The sequence below is a fragment of the Anolis sagrei genome, chromosome 2 (genome assembly GCF_037176765.1).
Source record: "Anolis sagrei isolate rAnoSag1 chromosome 2, rAnoSag1.mat, whole genome shotgun sequence".
NCBI lineage: Eukaryota > Metazoa > Chordata > Lepidosauria > Squamata > Dactyloidae > Anolis > Anolis sagrei.
This window is the reverse complement of record NC_090022.1, coordinates 146,979,266-146,999,610: the sequence shown is the minus strand read 5'-3', so window position 1 is coordinate 146,999,610 and position 20,345 is coordinate 146,979,266. Positions and strand designations below refer to the sequence as shown.

At 41.3% G+C, this 20,345-nt stretch overlaps 1 protein-coding gene across 4 annotated transcripts in view; it reads right to left on the bottom strand.

The window, feature by feature from the left end:
- GMIP (GEM interacting protein) overlaps positions 1-20,345 on the bottom strand; it is a 94,796-nt gene that overhangs the window by 61,226 nt on the left and 13,225 nt on the right. Inside the window, exon 1 of one of the 4 annotated variants that reach the window (XM_060763866.2) lies at positions 15,295-15,479. The exons of the other annotated variants lie outside the window; for them this stretch is intronic. Coding sequence (XP_060619849.2) covers positions 15,295-15,316 — 22 coding nt within the window. The 5' untranslated portion in view covers positions 15,317-15,479. Of the gene's footprint in view, positions 1-15,294; positions 15,480-20,345 lie in introns of those variants that run through there. 4 annotated transcript variants of the gene reach the window in all.

Genomic DNA, 20,345 nt, shown 5'->3' with positions numbered 1-20,345 from the left:
ACCATTTAGGGCTTTATAGACTAAAGCCAGCACTTTGAATAATGCTTGGTAGCAGGCTGGCAGCCAGTGGAGCTGGTGCAGCAAGGTTGTTGTGTGCTCCCCTGTGCCCCTCTCCAGTTAGAAACCTGGCTGCCATCCATTGGACTATTTGAAGCTTCCAAACAGTCTTCAAAGGCAACCCCACATTGGATGTGTTGCAGTAGTCTGTCTGAGATGTACAAGAGTGTGAACCACCATGCTACCTGCTGCTACTTTGTGTTTCTCCAAAGGGAATCAACAAGATTTTAATCAGGACAAGGGACCAGATTCACATCAAGAGGCTAAACATTTCCTGGGATAAAGTGGGACAATGCCCAAACAACAACACAACAGTTTTTCAGGTTACCTTATAATGATTTGCTATTCATCATCATTGCCAACACCGTCACCTGAAATACTGCATGGGGAAAATTAATCCCATATTTTCCCCTCTTTCTTGGCACACATATATGATCAGTATGCACACCATACTTCTAGGCATTCATATCTACATGGCCCTTTAACTTTCAGGTTTCACCTCCATCCCTTACCCTTTCTCTCAAATCTGGGAGTTGGTTTTGCAGTCCTCTGCCTGGCCTGTTTACCAAGCTCTGGACTTTTCTTGCTCCTCCTTGCTGTTGCTGAGGCTGTTTGTGACATCATCAATGCTGCTTGGACTCAGTATGACATCAGCACTTCCCAGTCAATCATGACCAGATTATGACGAGTGTCACAAAAAACCTGCAATCATGTTAGTCCATTGCCTTCTATGTGTTGTGTATTAGGCAGAGAGTGAGGGTGCACCTACACTGTAGAATTAATGCAGTTTGACACCACTTTCAACTGCCATGGCTCAGTACTATGGAATCCTGGGAGCCGTAGTTTGGCAAGCTACCTATAACCTACCTTGAGATTCAATTGACAGGTCTGCTGTTGGATAAATCTGGCTTCTGTGTTTGCTCTTTGATTTTGCTTTCCTTGGCAGTTGAGACTCTCCCCCCCCCCTTTTTTTTTTTTTTTAATTCCTGCTGCTTTTATGGGTCTGTTTTTTCGGTTGTTTTTATTGCACATCTATTTTGTTTTCGGTACTTTGTATTGCCAGCCACTTTGCTTAGTGATCTGGCAAGAAGGGTAAACAGCAGAAGGTTTTGAAAATACGTAAATGAAAAGAATTGTGAGTTTTCCTGTGTTGTTTGGCAGCAAGGTAATATATAAATATAAAAAGTAAACAAAAGCGCCCTCAACCTAGAAACATCAGAGATCTGATTATTGTTTATGCTTCTTTTTTAAAAAGTAAACAAAAAAAGGTGTAATAATGAATAAATAATACTGAGTGGAAGCTGCAGTCTTGTGCAGTCAACTCAGTTCCAGCCTCTCTCATAGTGAATACCCAGTACCCAGCTGGCGTAAAACAGACAACCATGGCAAATCTGGAGGGCACATAATGGCTGTGGGCAAAATGCAGGCAAAATGCAGTGCAGAACCAGCAGTGGTCAGAAGTCCACTCACTACCAGGTGAGATCAGGCAAGCCCCCACCTTAGCAGCCTTTAAGAAAAATCTGAAAACTTGGGTCTTCCGTTGTGCCTTTGGAGAGTGACCACTGTCCCATTTCTGTCTGTTCCACCTACAGTGGTGCCCCTATGATGCACTTTTCCCCCATCCTAAACTGAAAGCTTAACCTCACTGTTCATCCTTGTGGGGCTCCTCTCAATTACACTTTTTGTATTCCTACCTCATCCAGGGTTTTATTATTTTACCTCATCCATTTGGCCTGCCCATTGTGTTCGATTTTATATTATGTCAATTTGCTATTTATGTTTTTTATTCTGCTGTAATTTTTGTTGTTTTATATTTTGTATTTTATTTTGCTGTATTGTATCTTTGGGCTTGGCCTCATGTTAGCCACCCTGAGTCCCCTTCAGGGAGATGGTGGTGGGGTATAAATAAAGTTTATTATTGTTTATTATTATTTCTCTGTAATCGTTTCTGAAAAATATTAAACAGTATCATATGAGGCTTGCAATCTATTTAAATGGTGACATGCCATTCTTGGTGTCTTCCAGAAAAGTCAATTGAACGCAGCGCCCAAACATGAATCAAGGAACATGAAAGGCACTGCAGAGTACATCAACCAGAGAAGTCAGCCATAGCAGAGCACCTAATGAACCAACCTGGACACAGCATATTATTTGAGGACACAGAAATGCTGGACCACTCTAACAATCACCATGTCAGACTACACAGAGAAGCCATTGAAATCTACAAGCATGTGGACAATTTCAACAGAAAGGAGGAAACCATGAAAATGAACAAAATCTGGCTACCAGTATTAAAAAAAACTCTAAAATTACAACAGCAAAACAGAAAAGGAAACTATCTGAGACATCTAATCACCTCTTAACAAAAGATTGCCCCAGGCACTGCCAGGCCATCAAATGCTAATCAAGGTGGTCAGTTGAAACATTCACACCTAGCTCCAGCAGACAAGAGTTCTTTGTCCCACCCCGGTCATTCCACAGATATATAAACCCTTTTTCCTAGTTCCAACAGACCTCACTACCTCTGAGGATGCTTGCCATAGATGAAGGCGAAACGTCAGGAGAGAATGCCTCTAGAAGATCCCAGGGCTCAGGTAGGTTTGTACAAGAGGATGTTGTCGGCCAAATAGCCAGGACCTGAACTGCCTAGGGCTTTAAAAACCATAACTAGCACTTTGAATTGTGCCCAGAAAGAGACTGGCAGCCAGTGGAGCTGCTGCAACATGGGGGTTGACCACTATCTGCAGGCAGCCCCAGTGAGCAACCTGGCTGCAGTTCTTCAGACCAGCTGAAGCTCTTTGGACCAGTGGAAGAGTGGTTTCCAAACACTCTTCAGAGGCAGCCCTACATAGAGAATGTTACAGTAATCCAGACAGGATGTTACTAAGGCATGTACCATCATGGCCAGATCTGGCTTCTCAAGGAACAGACGCAGTTTACTTTCCTACATAGAAGGTGCTTTTTTCTACACAGAAATATAATTTTCCGCCCCAAAATACCATGTGCAGAATGTTTCCCAATTACAGAGCTTTCTATGCACAAAACAGCATTTTAACCTTGTTTCAGTTAATATTATTTTCTGTGCAGAAAATGCCATTTTCTGCATAATAATGCTAATGCTACATAGTTTGGGAAGAATAAATCCCAGCCATCAAAACGTCTTTGAAAAGATTTTCTCACAGCAGGAAGAAAATTGCTAAGACTACCTATTGCTTCCTTTGGGGGGGGGGGGGGGGAATCACATCCTAATTCTTATGTTGTGAAATGAAAACTTCAGAAACCTTCCCCTACTGGGAAAGATTAAAAGAATTCTTGCACATTTTTCATTGTTCTTTTCACCCAGAAAATACACTTAAATACACTTTTGATATGCCAAATCAGAGAAAGTGATGCAGAAAAAATTGAAATGCAAGGATACAGTATTGGGGACGTGTGGCTCGGGAGCAGTATCTGTGAAAAAGATTTTGGAGTCCCCATGGACAACAAGTTAAACATGAGCCAACAATGTGATGCAGCAGCAAAAAAAGCCAATGGGATTTTGGCCTGCATAAATAGGAGTCTAGTGTCTAGATCCAGGGGAGTCATACTACCCCTCTATTCTGCCTTGGTTAGACCACATCTGGAATACTATGCCCAATTCTGGGCACCACAACTGAAGGGAGATGTTGGCAAGCTGGAATGTGTCCAGAGGAGGGCGACTAAAATGATCAAGGGTTTGGAGAACAAGCCCTATGAGGAGTGGCTTAAATAGCTGGGCATGTTTAGCCTGCAGAAGAGAAAGCTCAGAAGAAACATTATAGCCATGTATAAAAATCTGAGGGAAAGTCATAGGGAGGAGGGGAAGAGTTTGTTTTCTGCTGCCCTGGAGACTAGGATGCGGAGTAGTGGCTTCAAACTACAAGAAAAGAGATTCCACTTGAACATTAGGAAGAACTTCTGTGAGAGCTATTCAGCAGTGAAACTCTCTCCCCTGGAGTGTGATGGAGGCTCCTTCTTTGGGGACTTTTAAACAGAGGCTGGATGGCCATCTGTCGGGGGTGCTTTGAATGCAATTTTCTTGCTTCGTGGCAGTGGGTTGGACTGCATGGCCCATGAGGTCTCTTCCAACTCTATGATTCTATGATTCTGTGATTCTATGTGTGTATGTCTGTGTGTGGGTGAGAGAGAGAGTGAGGAGAATCAGAAAATTTGTCAGCACTGTTTAAATATTTCAAATGGAGCAGTTGAGAATACAGGCAGAAAGAGAGATTGGGGGAGTTTTCCAATGTAAAAATATGCGAGAAAGAGGACTACACAACATTTTGACATGATGGACTTGTTGACTATATACACTTGATCTTTTTCACTGGATTTTCATAATTTAAAAATACAGTCCTTGGGATCAATCCTACAAAATGTTGCTGCCTGAGACATCCCAACACATCACAACTCCCGCACAAATACTCTCACCAAAGTGTATAGTATCAATGCCAATCACCCTATTTTTTGTTATCGAGACAGAAAAACAAAACCACCTCTTCCAATTCCAGGCTGTGGAAGTGTAAACAATGGATAGGTCTTTTCATGACTTTCCAAAATGGCTAACAGGGACTGCTCTTTTTGCCCATGCAAATCTTCGGGTTTGCTCTGAAATATTATGATCCATCCTCTCACCCCAGAAAACCCATTGCCACCGCTTCATCCTGCTGCATGTCTGCAAGGCTGGCCTATCTTTAAGCTACAACCTGCTACGAAATCTTAAAAACTGGCACGGGCTTGTGATAGAACAAAATCTCCACAATCCCCTTTCCTCTTCCCCTCCCTGCTCCCCCCAAACAGGATGTGGTTGCCTAAATGGGTTGCTTCACCAAGCACAGCGGGGAAGTCTTGTTCATGAGACAGGAGGAGGAGGAAGAGAAAAACAAAAAGAGAGCCAGTGCCTCTCAAATGTCCTCCTTGTAACCAAGTTGGGTCTCTTAGCCCTTTGCTTGTCTCCCTCCTTAACTCTGCTGATTGTCAAGCTGGACTTAGTTGGGAGGCAGCTGGGAGGGGGAAAAATAAAGACTGTAGCTTAGAGTATATGCTCATGTATATATCGACGACGGATCTGGGGTCTAAATTATGGATTTTGATATGACCTGTAGATAAATGAGAGGAGAAAGTGCCAATGCCACTTTAGGGGCCAGCCTTGGCTGTTGCTACCATTTCCTCATCCAGACATTCAAAAAGGCCAGAAAGAGTAGCGGGGTTCAGTGCTTCTTTTAGGGTCTTCTGGGTTGGACTAAGCTCTCGCTTTTCACCAGACTATTCAGAGAAGGGGATAGTTTCTTTTTTGGTAAGAGATAAAGTACAGTACTCATATTGATCCCAAGTTTTTTGCCTTTTTAAATACAATTTCTAGACTTAATAATAATGATAATGACTTTATTTTTATACCCCGCCAACTGTCTCCCCTAGGAGACTTGGGGCAGCTTACAAGGGACAAACCCAAAAATTACAGATATAATATGTAGGATAGTTTGGTCTGCCCTGTATCAACTAACACACCCAGTCTGATCACAAAAATTCAGAAAAACTGAGAAACTGCTGGGCCTGTTCTTTGTCGGTAGGTCATGTTGATTCAGCTTGTCGCCACCAACTCTGTAGTTTGAGTATCATCACAGACCTGAATGTGTAGGAAATATGTCCTCCAAAGTTTCTCACATGAAAACTGGGGTACGTGTGGATAAGCGACAGTGTGAGTATGGTCAAGATGGTAAAAGGAAGGACATACCAGCTAGGAGAGACTGAAGTGGTTTGCTTTTGGCTGAGCCTATTGGGCAGGAGAACATTTCACTACATCCTATTCAGCTGCGGTGGCACAATGGGTTACAGCCTAGTGCTGGCTAAACTGCTGACCTGAAAACCTGAAGGTCAGCAGTTCGAATATGCAAGACAGGGTGACCTCACATCTGTCAGCTCCAGCTTTATTTATTTATTTATTTACTATATTTGTATACCACCTTTCTCAGCCCTTAGGCGACTCAGGGCGGTTTACAATGGCAAAGATTCAATGCTTTCCATGTGGGGACATGAGAGAAGCCTCACACAGGATGGTAACACATCTGGGCATTCCCTGGGCAACGTCCTTGTAGATGGCTAATTCTCTCACACCAGAAGCACCTCGCAGTATATTTTCAATTCACTCTGACACGACTTTTAAAAAATCCTATTCTTCTTCCTTCTGCTGAGTTAATTGAGTGTAAAATAGTTTGTGCTTTGAACTCAGTTTGCAGCAATTGAGATAAGCTGAGGACAAAGTTGGAAGGGTCAGAAGGATCGGAAGAAGAGAGCTGTAACTGAGTACTTGGCAATGGATTGATTTGGAAGATGAGGTGAAACGGCGAACTGTTTAAATGTATCTATAATTGTTTTTAATGTAGGTTAATTGTATATTATGCTTGTTTTATTGTTTGGCACCAAATGGTGCCTGTTGGTAGCCATCCTGAGTCCCTCTTCGGAGGCGAGAAGGATGGGATAGAAATGCTCTCAATAATAATAATAATAATAATAATAAACCAAGTGAAATTTTTACACAGAATAAGTATAATAATACTAATAATAATAATAATAATAATAATAAACCAAGTGAAATTTTTACACAGAATAAGTATAATAATAATAATAATAATAATAATCCAAGTGAAATTATTATACAATTATTATACTTATTCACTTGGTTGATTTGCAAAGAAAACAACATTTTCTGCACAAGAATTAACATTTCTACACTGAAATATAATTTTCCACACAGATAATGCAATTTCCGTGCAATTCCTGCAGAGAAATTGCTGCTTTCTGCACAAAACAACTGTCTATGAATTTTACACAGAATATGTCCCTAATTGTGAATAGCCTGTATGATTTTCAAAGACTTCTAGGAAGAAAACAGCTGAAATTACTTGTGGTTGCCTTTGGGAACCATGTTGTGAATAATTACATCTCTAGCAAGAAGTCTATCTCCAAATAATGAAATAGAATGGGAACTGTTTTGCTAATTGGAGTGGCGAAGCCATCTGGGAAATGCCTTTTGGTCTAAATATAGGAGGAAATAGTTTCAAAACAGTAGTATTTTGCAAGCGCTTGTGTGTCAGAGGAAGAAAGCAGAGGGAAGGGTGAACATAATCTACTGGCATCATAACAGCATGACTGAGTGAAGCAGTAGGGGAGGTTTAGTATTTCATAAAATGTGTGTCCTGAAATCCTAGTCCAGGTGTTCTTCAAACTGTATTCTATTTCACTCCAGGATGGACAACCTGTGGCCCTCTCAGAACGTGAAAATCATACGTGCTCGGGAGTTGGGAAGTTGTAGTCCAAAATAGGAACATTTCCAAGTTCTGGATCTTTAAGATGTTTTGGCCTGCAACTCCCATCAGTATTGGCCACCAGAGCCATTAATGGGGGATGGCAGGAAATGTAGTCCAGTCAACTAATATCACTTACTCCTGAATTAAAACAAAATATAGCTAATAATAATTTTAAAAGTTCACTCTCATAAAATAGGCAAATAATAATGAGAAGATATCAGGAATGAACCAGAATGACAGAATGGTAAATCAGCCACCTAAAATGCACAAAATCATCACAGTAAAGGCAAAGTTTTCCCCTTGACATTAAGTCTAGTCATGTCCGACTCTGGGGAATGGTACTCATCCCCATTTCTAAGCCGAAGAGCTGGCGCTGTCAGTAGAAACCTCCAAGATCATGTGGCCGACATGACTACATGGAGCGCAGTTACCTTCCTGCCGAAGTGGTACCTATTCATCTACTCACATTTGCATGTTTTCAAACTGCTAGCTTTGCAGAAGCTGGGCCTAACAGCGGGAGCTCACATTGCTCCCCGGATTCAAACTGCCGACCTTTCGGTCAGTAAGTTCAGCAGCTCAGTGGTTTAACCTGCTGCACCACTGGGGGCTCCTTAAAATCGTCATACAATCATGCAAAAAAAAAAACCTACTGAGGCATCTACACTGTAGAATTAATGCAGCTTGACACAACTTTAACTGCCATGGCTCAATGCTGTGTAATCATGGGAGCTGTAGTTTGACAAGCCTTTAGCCTCCTCTGCCAAAGAGTGCTGGTGTTTCACCAAGTTACGAATTCCAGGATTGCATAACACTGAGCCAAAGCAGTCAAAGTGGTTTCAAACTGTATCAATTCTACAGTGTAGATGCACTTAAATAAAGATGGTGAGGTTAATTCTTGGCAGAATTTGATATAAAAAATGTCAAAACTGAAAACACTCTGGGCTTTATAATAAGCACCCCCAAATAGCTAATGGACAAGAAGGCAGAAATACTGACAAGTTTGCCTAGTGGTAATATCACGGCCATAATCCAGTAGGAATTCATGGCACCTCCCATTCTAAACACAGCAAATACCTATGTAGGCTAGCCTGAAAATCACTGTAAACAAAATGTAAGTGCTTGAAAGCAAAAACCAATAGGATTTACATAAGTGACATTATATGGCAGGAGAAGGAGGTCCTAACCATCAACATGGGATCCATAAATCAGAAGGATTTTATATTTTCCTACTAATATTTAATCCATGTCATATTTATTCCGAGATCCAGGGCAGCATAATGGTTAGAGCACTAGACAACAACTCTGGAGACCATGGATGGGATGTCTGCTCAGTCATGGATACGCAATGGGTGATCTTGGCCGAGTCACACTTTCTCAGCCTCAGAGGAAGGCAAAAGTAAGTTCTCTCTGAGCAAATCTTGCCAAGAATACCTTATTGATTGAATTGCCATAGGGTTTCCATAAGTTGTAAGCAGCTTGAAAGCACACAACAACAACAAATATTTAGTCATGTCGAGTCATGCTACTAATTAGCAAACACGGGGAAATAATTGGTATTATAATTCTTTACATCAATCTTTGACATGTCTCATTTGGCAGATCTAAGTTCAATATACTGAATCAAAGCTGGTTGGGATCAAGTTCAAATATTTGCCATGCAAAACTAAGCACGGCTATAAATATTCTACAGTTTAAGAAAGAGAGTGGGGAAAATTTTAAGTAGAATCGATACCTGTTGTTGCTTGGGGATTGGTGTTGTGATTGTTATGAGATGGATGAAACCAATGTTTGCTAGTCGTCTTTTAGCCCTTAAGATTTGTACATTCTATGCAATACAATACAACACAAAACTTTATTACGGTCACTGACCAGCACAAAGCAGGGCACAAGCACCCTGGGAAGGCGAAACACAGCTCCCCAGTGAAGCAGTTATTAAAAAACAGATTAAAAACACAGGTTAATGTAACAGGTATGGAACCGGGGGGGGGGGACTAATAGGAGGGTTCAAAGCACTGGGGTGGGGTGGGGGGCACCAAAGGGGATGGGAGGGGCACATTACAAGTCTAGCAGCATTTCAGCTGTAACAGGTTGTTCTAACTACATTCCCAACAGGGTGTTGCCTTGCGGGGTCGATCATCATTCATCCAATTTTAAGCGCTGCAGAACAAAACTTAGCAACACTATAAGTTATTGTAGTGCTAGAGTCCGAAAGCAGCAGGGTGGAATAATATTTTTCGGTGTGCCCTGGATATTTTAGAAGCCATGGTGTAATGAGATTAGTACTAAGGTCTCTGTGGAATATGCATTGAAGAAACACGTGCTCAGTTGTTTCTATGTTCCCGGACTCACAGGGGCATAGTCTCACCTTGAAGGGGGTTTTCTGATACCTCCCCTCCAATACAGTCAATGGGAGAGCATGGCATCTTGCCAGAGTGAAAGCCCTTTGGTGTTTTGACACTTCCAGGTCTGTTAGGTATGCCATGGGGGCAGTGAGGTATCTATTAGCTTCCCTAACATTAAAGGCTTGGGAACAGGTTAGTTCCATTGGCGCTCTATGCCCAGGATCCGTTGCTTAATGAGATACTTGGCTTGGTCCCATCTCATGGTTAGCAATTGTCCTTGGGAGAAACTTAGTGTTGCGACCTTTACTGCTACTCTTTTAGTCCATGTGGACTGGAAGCCATCACTCATGGTTAGAGGGGTAAGACCACGTGGGGAGGATAGCTGTCATTGAACATCGAGAAAACCAAAGTGCTGTTCCAGCAGTCACCAGCCAACCCCTTTCCAATGCCAGAGATACAACTTAATGGTGTAATATTAGAAAATGTTTACCATTTCCGCGACCTTGGCAACCACCTCTCTACCAAAGACACCAAAATACAACACCACCTGAGCTCTGCGAGCGCAGCATTTTTCCGAATGAAGCAGAGAGTGTTAGAGGACCAGGACATCCTTAGGGATACCAAGGTGCTTGTCTATAAAGCTATTGCCCTCCCAACCCTGCTATATGCCTGCAAGACGTGGACTGTCTACAGATGTCACATGCAACTGCTAGAACGATTCCATCAGCGCTGCCTCCGGAAAATCCTGCAAATTTCTTGGGAAGACAAGCGGACAAATGTCAGCGTCCTGGAAGAAGCAAAGACCACAAGCATTGAAGCAATGGTCCTCCGCCATCAACACCGCTGGACCGGCCACGTTGTCCAGATGCCCGACCACCATCTCCCAAAGCAGTTGCTCTACTCTGAACTCAAGAATGGAAAAGGGAATGTTGGTGGACAGGAAAAGAGAGTTAAAGATGGGCTCAAAGCCAACCTTAAAAACTCTGGCATAGACACTGAGAACTGTATGACTTTCTGAAACAATAAAGTCTAGAGGCTTGTTGGGAAGAGAGGGAAGAAAGCGGATTTATCAGGATATGAATGGTACACTCAATATAAGGATGCACTTACACTGTAGAACAAATGCAGTTTTGGCAGCACTTTAATTGCTATGGCTCAATGCTAGAGAATAATTGGAGTTGTCGTTTTATAAGATTGTTAATAATAGATAAAAATAACCGTATTGATACCCTGCCCCATCTCCCTGAGAAGATTCGGAGTGACTTACAACAATGCAAATAACACAACAATAATTAAAAAAATAAAATGATGATAATAAAACAATAAACCAATAACCAATTTAAATAGAAAAAAATAATTCTTGTTGAACTGAAATAATCACAACCTCTGAGGACCTCACAACCTCCAAGGATGCCTGCCATAGATGCAGGCGAAACATCAGGAGAGAATGCTTCTAGAACATGGCCATACAGCCTGAAAAAATCTACAACAATCTAGTGATTCCAGCCATGAAAGCCTTCGACAATACAATTTAAATAGAATCAACGCAAGTAACTAAACAATCCATGAAAGTGAAAAGTAAACAAAACATATTAAATTTAAAAAGAGACATTATCCTTCTCTGCCAAATACTGGTGTCTCTCCATATACAAATCCCATTGAGCCATGGCAGTTAAAGTGGTGCTAAACTACATTAATTCTACAATGCAGATAAACTTTCAGTTTCAAACTGGAACAGTTCTAGGAACATTAAATACACAGAGCCATGAAGGCAACTTACAGCACTGAGGCCTGTCTTCATGCCAAGGAAGGAAGAATTTTTATAACACAAGGAAATCCACCCAGATGTTTGATCTGAAAAGATTGGTATTTAAAGTATACCTTACCAAGTAAACACATGGTGGTGGGAGATGATTGGTTGTTTTGTGCTTTTTTTAAACTTGTATACTCCATATCAGTTAGCTATTTTGTTTTGACTCATATTGTAAACCACTTTGACTTCTATTTTGGGGGAAAGGAGGAATAAAATTCCAATAAATTAATACACAAGATGAACTTGGACCAGAAAAATATACCCCCAAAATGTGACTTCCCTTAAATGGCTTTGAAACATGACCCTCCCCACTCAATTTCTGTTAGAAATTAATGTCTAACTATGCTTTCAATTCTGTTGTGCAATGATTAGCCCCTTTCCATGCAATGTAGTTCCTACATGGGTTTTATGCTACTATGTTCAAGAAAGAGCCTTCTCACGGTGGTAAATATTTTGTAGATACAGGAAGCAACAATATCGCTCATTCATTTGGCAGCATCAACATCTATTCTGAATGTGTTAGGCCCAGAAACGGAAATAAATGTTCAAACTGAGGCTGGGAAAGATGCTGAGGACTAGAAGTATTTCTCATTTTCTGTGAAATGAAGTAAGAGGGATGCAAAGGGAAGTAGAACTTCTCTCTTCTTAAGAAGTACAAGAGGATTGAGTGCCAACTTTTTCTCGTCTTCCTACCTAAAAAGCAGTTCTGGATTTAATTTTTTTTAAACCTACATATAATTATTTGGCAGATTAGTTGTCTCATATTTTTGTTTCATTCCTTTCCAAAAGGAATGTAACCACCACCACCCCCCCCTTTTAGTTTCTTCTTGAAGGAACCAACAATAGTCTTAGTAATATTGTATGATTTCTTAGTTTTAGCTACATTGAGTCTCCTTTGGAAAAGAAGAAGTGGGATAATAACAATAATAACAATAATAATAATAATGATAATAATAGTAATAATAATAATAGTAATAATAATAATAGTAATAATAGTAATAGTAATAATAATAATAATAATAATAATAATAATAATAATAAAAAATTCTCATCCAGGAAAAGCGATTCAGAGTTCAGAATTAATGTTGCACAAAATTCACTTCTGGTATTTTTTGCACAGAAAACTTCATTTTTTGAAATATTATGTCACAGAATCATAGAATAAAAGAGTTGGAAGAGACCACGTGCGCCATCTAGTCCAACCCTTGCCGTGTGCAGAAAATACTGTTTCTTGTAAAAAAAATAACAATAATAAACTTTATTTTTTATCCCACGTGTTAATTTTGAATAAAAAAGTCATTACCCACAGCTTTGTGTGTGCAAAAAAAAAAAAGGTTTTTGTGCAGGAAATAATATTTTTGAACAGAAAACACTTTTTCCCTGCACTGGAATGCTGTGGAAAAATATCACATGATGAATTTGCACAGAACTCTGAAGATCCAGGATTCTTCTTGTCAGGATTTCTCAACACTTGAAAAACGTATTTCCCAACTGTTTTTCAAATATTTTCTAACATTTCCTCCAATTTTCTAATATTTTTTCCTTCCCTATGCTCCACAACAGCTTTGTGAGAGGCATGAATCTGCAGTATTCTTATTTTGCAGATGAGGAACTGAGACTGGGCAGTGAAGCAAGCCTCAAACGTTATAATACCACCCTACATATAAAAACACGCAGGATCATATGTATCCTTTGTTAAAACAGAGATGAATTAAAATAAATATAAAATTTTAAAATCTTGAGTCTAAGGCTAATTTCTAAGCCCTGTAAGGCCTGGGCTCATAATAGTTCAAAGTGCAGAGGACTGAGATAGATTGGGTTACAAGTCTTTTTTGTAGCATGTGGGTTAGCTCAACTCCTGAGTTGTCTAAATTGCTTCTAAATTCAGGTACCTAATCTATGAGGTACACAGCATGATATTTATTGCCGAACACAGTGATCTTCATAGTAAGGCTAGATTATTGCACGGAAATTTGACATCTGCTCCTGATGTAAATGAACTACTACTGTATTTTCATCATAACTACCAGTCCCCCTGGCTAGGACTCATGAGATGTTCTTTCTCTTGAGCTGAGCAATATTTGTAGTGTGAATGTGGTTTTGCACATGTAAGATCTTGCCTTAGATTAGGGGGCTTGACTAACATGGTTTCTATTTTCTTCCCAGCTTTCCAAAACTACTATGATTTTCTGTTCATGCTGGTCTGTGCAATGATGCAAGGAAATAAGTCAGAAAAGGTTAGAAAATGGGCATTCGTGTTAATCCTGTTTCTGACTATGGCTAACAAGGGAATCGATTGCCCTGCATGAGCGATCCACAGATCGTCTAAATACAGTTCCCACTGAAATGTCTGGTGCAAGGGCAGAAGCAAATTAGAGGAGAAAAGTTTCCTTAATAATGATCAGATGTACAATAAGAACTTTTTACCAAACAAATAAGGATTATATCCCTCATCTAAAACCATGATTTCTCTAGTTCTAAGATGGGTTCTAATATGTGTGCATATATATGTCAATAAGGGCCCCCTGGTGGCGCGGCAGATTAAACCGCTGAGCTGCTGAACTTGCTGACCAAAGGTCGGTGGTTCAAATCTGGGGAGCAGGGTGAGCTCCTGCTGTTAGCCCGAGCTTCTGAAAACCGAGCAGTTCAAAAACAAGCAAATGTGAGTAGATCAATAGGTACACCTGCGGGAAGGTAACAACCCTCCATGCAGTCATGCTGGCCACATGACCTTGGAGGTGTCTACGGACAACACCTGCTCTTGGACTTAGAAATGGAGATGAGCACCAACCCCCAGAGTCAGGGGAAACCTTTAGCTTTACTATATATCAGTAGCTCAAGAGGAACAGTTTTGTGATCACTTTTTTAAAAAAAAAATGGGTTTTGAACCCCAAATATTAGATACCTCTCCCCAGCTACTGAGGTTATTCTTCAGGCACAACAATTATTTCTGAAGTGATTACAAAATACACTTGTTTCTAAGTACAGTCACTCAGTATGAACTCTGGTACACTGAAAATATACAACCACATCCAAACAAGTTCCACATCTAACTTGGGCTGGAGCCAGGCAGGATTATCTGTGGCTCAGCAAATGCATCTTTGCCCCATGGTACACATTAATCTTATTTTTATTTTTGTTCAGGCAGGTTCAGCAGGTTGCAGTTTCCCCAAAGTGGAATAACTTGCTCATCAGAGAGGACAGCTGAGTGCACACACCATCAGTTACAATGTCTTCTTCGTACCACCTTCAGTTCTGGCACATTGAGGGACAACAGTCTTTCCACATCCTTAAACAAACGGTTGGTCTCATCCAGTTATTCCAAAGGTGCATCTACACTGTAGCATTGATGCCGTCTGGCCACCACTTGAACTATTCATGGGAATTGTAGCTTTAGCCTTCTCTATTAAAGAGTGCTGGTGCCTCACCAAACTACAAATTCCACGATTCCATAGCATTGAGCCATGGCAACTAAAGTGGTGTCAAATTGCATTAATTCCGCAGTGTAGAGATAAACAGCTCCAAAGAGCAATCCATAAAGTCAATCTCTGTGGTTCTCACCCTCAGTGGTCATCCCAATATTTTGGATTTCAGGTCTCCAAAGCCCAAAACTCAGGGATTCTACAACATCTGGAAAGTTTGAGCTTGAGAACTTCTGCCATCGCCCAAGAGGTTGCCATTTGCAGTGGTTTTGCAACATTTTAAGGATGCCACCAGGCTCTTTGTTTTCAAGGGATCAGAAGGTTGCTTCACCTACCAGTGGGTTCAGGTTCTGCCATCGCAGCCAAATCCTCAGCAGGGCGCTGGGATGTTAATCCCAGAGTCCAAATCCTTGGGTGACTCAGAAGCTCTCCGTTTGGTCAGGAAGAACCATGGAAGCCGCATACTTTGCAGAAAGAGCCCCCGGAGGTCTGCGCAAGCAGCGTGAGGGAGCCACTCTGACTTCACTGCTGCTTCCTGCTAACAGCAGCATTTCCGTGTGAAGAAACTTATTTGGCCCTTTGATTTGCATACTTCTCGGTTTGTATGAAGAAGAAGGGAAAAAAGAGGCCTCTGTGGTAATCCTACTGACTTTGCCATCTGCTACTGCTGATTGGTGTTCAATGGCCTGAAAGTTGTTTTCACCTGATTAACAAAATTTTTGTTTACTGAGGAAAAAAATACAATACATACATACTGATATATGATCATACCTGAGACAGTTTCTCATTGTCCCTTTGCTGATGAAGCTACCAGGAACTGTTAGGAGAAGGCCTTTTTACTGTGGCACACAGACCCTTATCCCATTCACATTGGAGGAGCCCCCGGTGGCGCACTGGGTTAAACCCCTGTGCCGGCAGGACTGAAGACCGACAGGTCGCAGGTTCGAACCCAGGAAGAGTGCGAATGAGCTCCCTCTATCAACTCCAGCTCCTCATGCGAGGACATGAGAGAAGCCTCCCACAAGGATGGTAAAAACATCCGGGCATCTCCTGGGCAACGTCCTTGCAGACAGCCAATTCTCTCACACCAGGAGCGACTTGCAGTTTCTCAAGTCGCTCCTCACACAATCAAAAAATTCACATTGGACAATGATAGTGCAATGATTCTACTTTAACTACTATGCAATGATTTTATGGAATCATCTGACTGGTAGTTCAGTGAGAGCTCTTCTTCAGATTTAGCATTTCATGGGATGTGCCCATGGTAGCTAAAGGTAAATATAGCAGCATACTTGTGTAGTGTGAACAAGCTCATTTTGCCACTAAAAGACTCCCTTGAGCTTCCTCTCTATATGTTTTTCAGAGGGTTTCTAAAAACTATTTTATCCAGGAAGCTTTTTAAAAAAATAATATTTTTCATCTACTACCATACAACAGCCCAGTGAGGCAAGCAAGTCCTATTATCCCCATATTTTAGATGTGTTTTGTGCTATTGTTCAATGTTTATGCTATTTATGTATGAGTTTTATTTTAATTGCTTTGTATTAGTAGTTGTATTTTGCTTTGTATCGTGGTTGTTATTGCATGTATTGATGTATTCTGGGCTCAGTCTCATGTAAGTAGTCTCTGATCAAGTGGTCTCTGGTCAAAATGGTCCCTGGTCAAAACAAGGTTGGGGACCACTGGTCTAGATCCAGGGAAGTCATGCTACCTCTCTATTTTGCCTTGGTTTCTGACCACACCTGGAATGCATCATCCAATTCTGGGCACTGCAATTGAAGGGAGATGTTGACAAGATGGAATGTGTCCAGAGGAGGACGACTAAAATGATCAAGAGTCTGGAAAACAAGCCCTATGCAGAGTGGCTTAAAGAGATGGCATGTTGAGCATGCAGAAGAAAAAGCTGAGAGGAGACATGATGGCCATGTATAAATATGTGAGGGAAAGTCATAAGGAGGAAGCTTGTTTTCTGTTGCCCGGGAGACTAGGACATGAACAATGGCTTCAAACTACAGGAAAGGCGATTCCAATTGAACGTTAGGAAGAACTTTCTAACTGTGAGAGCTGTTCAGCAGTGGAACTCTCTGCCCTAGAGTGTGGTGGAGGCTCCTTCTTTGGAGGCTTTTTAAACAGTGGCTGGATGACCATCTGTTGGGGGTGCTTTGAATGCGATTTTCCTGCTTCTTGGCAGGGGGTTGGACTGGATGGCCCACAAGGTCTCTTCCAACTCTAGGATTCAATTATTCTATGAGTCTCATCTCCGAGATATCACATTATGTACAATATATGCACATATCCCAAAATCCGAAAAACATCCAACATCCCAAACACTTCTGGTCCTAAGTATTTCCAAGAAGGAATACTCAACCTGTATTACTTGCTAACTTTACCTTTTTGCTAACAAATCAGCACTCCTTGTAAATAATAATAATTACAAAACAGGCCTGGCTAACTGGGGTTGGTGGGAGTTGTAGTACAAAGGCCAAAAAAGCACAATGAAGCAAAAATGGTAGTCCATTCTCTAAACTGTCTTCACTGTGCTTGAGAAAAGGAAATCTGACCATCCCAGTCTGTCTCTGAGATAGTTCACCTATGGTGTCCATTTTAAAAAGAAAGAATACAAACCTTCCCAATATACACATTGAAAAGCAGTGAGTAATTTACCAGAAACTAGATCAAGTCCCTCGATAAGTAAGAGCAGTTGAAACAAATGAGATTTCACACCTACATCTATGATTGCATAGCTTCCTGTGGAGTTTTTGTAAAAAAAAAAAAATGTTTTTTAAAAATGCTGAATTTTATTTTAGTGCTAACTTTTTGGCTTCCGTACTAGGATTACAGAACCGCAGTTTTCCTGTCCAGCACCCGCCCTCTTCCCTCTCCTCCACTTTCCATACTTGTTCTCGGCTTTCGACATTACCATCCCTGGCATTACTTCACCATCTGTTCAACCATCTCAGCAATGCCACTATAACATACTTAAAAATGAAAACACCTCTCTGAAAGTGGGGTTTGAGTGAGATCTTGCCACTGGCAGCAAATGTATTTATATTCTACTTTCAAAGCCCTGGACCTCAAATATTAATTGCTCGGAAGTTATGAAAAACTGCAAACCAATGTGACAAAAGACTGAGTCAGAAAAAGGAAGTAGAGTTCTTGTGTCTTGACTTCTGCATTTTCCAAGCCACAAAAATACAGGCACTTTATCTGCCAAAATATACACGATGAGAGACTTCCTCCTGGGCACACAGAAGACTGGGCGACTTGGAAGGCGCTGAACAGACTGTGCTCTGGCACCACGAGATACAGAGCCAACCTCAAGAAATGGGGCTACAGAGTGGAGTCCACAACATACAAGCGAGGAGACTACAACATAGCCTGAGCCCTGCCACATGCATCATGGAGGACCTTCTCACGGCAACACCAGAGGCACTCCAAGTGGCCAGCTACTGGTCAAAGGATATTTAGTATAATGCCAAGTTTTTAACTGTTTGTGGTTTTTAAAATACTGTACTGAATTCTCAATTCACTTCTGACATGATAAATAAATAATCTGCCAAAACGCTGGTAAGGTTGGGGTTTTGTTTGGTTTTTCTGCCCAAAAATTCTGCATAAAAAAACCACAGCATTGCTGGATAAAGCAGGATGGTGCAATAGGCAGAGTAGGTTCATCCTGTTGTCGAAAAATACACACCATTTATCTGGAGCCCAGATAAATGACTTAAGCAGGCCCCCTGGTCAACACCCCAAAGGACGCCAACAAATCTTCATGAGTGTTTCATTGGACCAATTTGGAGCTGTAGCACACCAGGAGAACTTGAGATTTCAGCAACAATCCCAAAAAGAGAAACAATCTATTGTAACTCTAAATAACTACTATTCAAATGCCCACTCCCTCAGCCGTCTCCAGTGTGTGTGTGTGGGGGGGGGGGGCGTCCTCTGACCTAATTTACTGTTTTGTCGGGATATGGCCACAAAACAGACTGCTGTGGTGATGTTGGATCAATAGACTGAATGCTCCTCCCTCTATAAAGCATCCTGCACATTGAAAAATCAGAGGCCAGATTTATCCGAAAACCATCCTTTCCACAGCATGGACCTACCTATATCTCAGCCAGATAGGACCTGTTCATATGTCCTGCTAACATCTGAAGCACATTCAGCAAAAGACTCAGTAAGGGGGCTTTTCAATCATGGCTGCCTCAAGCAGGAATTCCTTGCCAAGGAAGCCTTGTCTACCTAGTAGGGTTGCCAAATACCTCAGGAATCTCCAGTTTTCTTGGGTCATCTCCAGACAAGGGTGCAAATTCTCTAGTTTTCATGGGCTTAGCTCTCAACAAGAGAGAGGTCTGGATGCAAATTTCCAACTCCAGCCTGCTACAATCCACAAGCCTTAATTGATTAGTTGCTTCAACTTGCGATGATTATCTGGGAGGTTATATGTTTACTTAGGTAGCACCTCCAACCCCCACCTGAACCCCCCATTTGGGTGCCGGAACTCAGGGCTTCTTAAACTTTTTCTACTTGTGACCCCTTTCCTCCTGAGTATGTAGGTATATAAAATAGGTGTAAAAATCAAACATGTGCTGATAATAAATTAGCATTTGCAAGTCTTGCTAAAGAGGCTGATTTTGCTTTTTTTGTTTTAAAGTACTGCTGAAGCGTTTTCTGCAGAGTCCACTGTAAAGACAGTACGTTGTTGATAACAGATTCGCGTACATGTCTAAAACAGCCACTAAGTCAGTGGTTCTCAACCTGTGGGTCCCCAGGTATTTTGGCCTACAACTTCCAGAAATCCCAGAAAGTTTACTAGCTATTAGGATTTCTGGGAGTTGAAGGCCAAAACATTTGGAGACCCACAGGTTGAGAACCCCTGTACTAGGTGGTGTTCAGGAATCAGAATAATTTTTGTGACCCCAACATTGAGCTAATGGGACCCCATTTGGGGTCAGGACCCACCGTTAAAGAAGCAATGCCAGGACTGACTCTCCACTCTGATCTATTTCCAACATCTGAAGCAAATAATGTAGATAAAATGATTCATATCTTACCCCATGAGTAAATGACAAAGAAAACGGAATTCCTTTCCCCTTGATCTAGGGAATAGTTCATATAACTAAGATTTCTGAATTAACTTCCAGATAGGATGAATATGTGTGTATCTGTCTCTCTGTCTGTATAGTCTATTATATGTGTGCACCAGAATGACAAGCCGTAAGTAAATGTTGTTGATACCTAATAGACAATGATTAATGACTTCACAAAGGGCCATCCTTAGGTCACGGGTTTTGTCCGGGAAACCTCAGGGCCAGAGATGATCCTGACCTAGCAATCCTACCTGCTAGCCAAGTTTCTGATAATCTTCTACTCTGAGACAAAGGCTTTT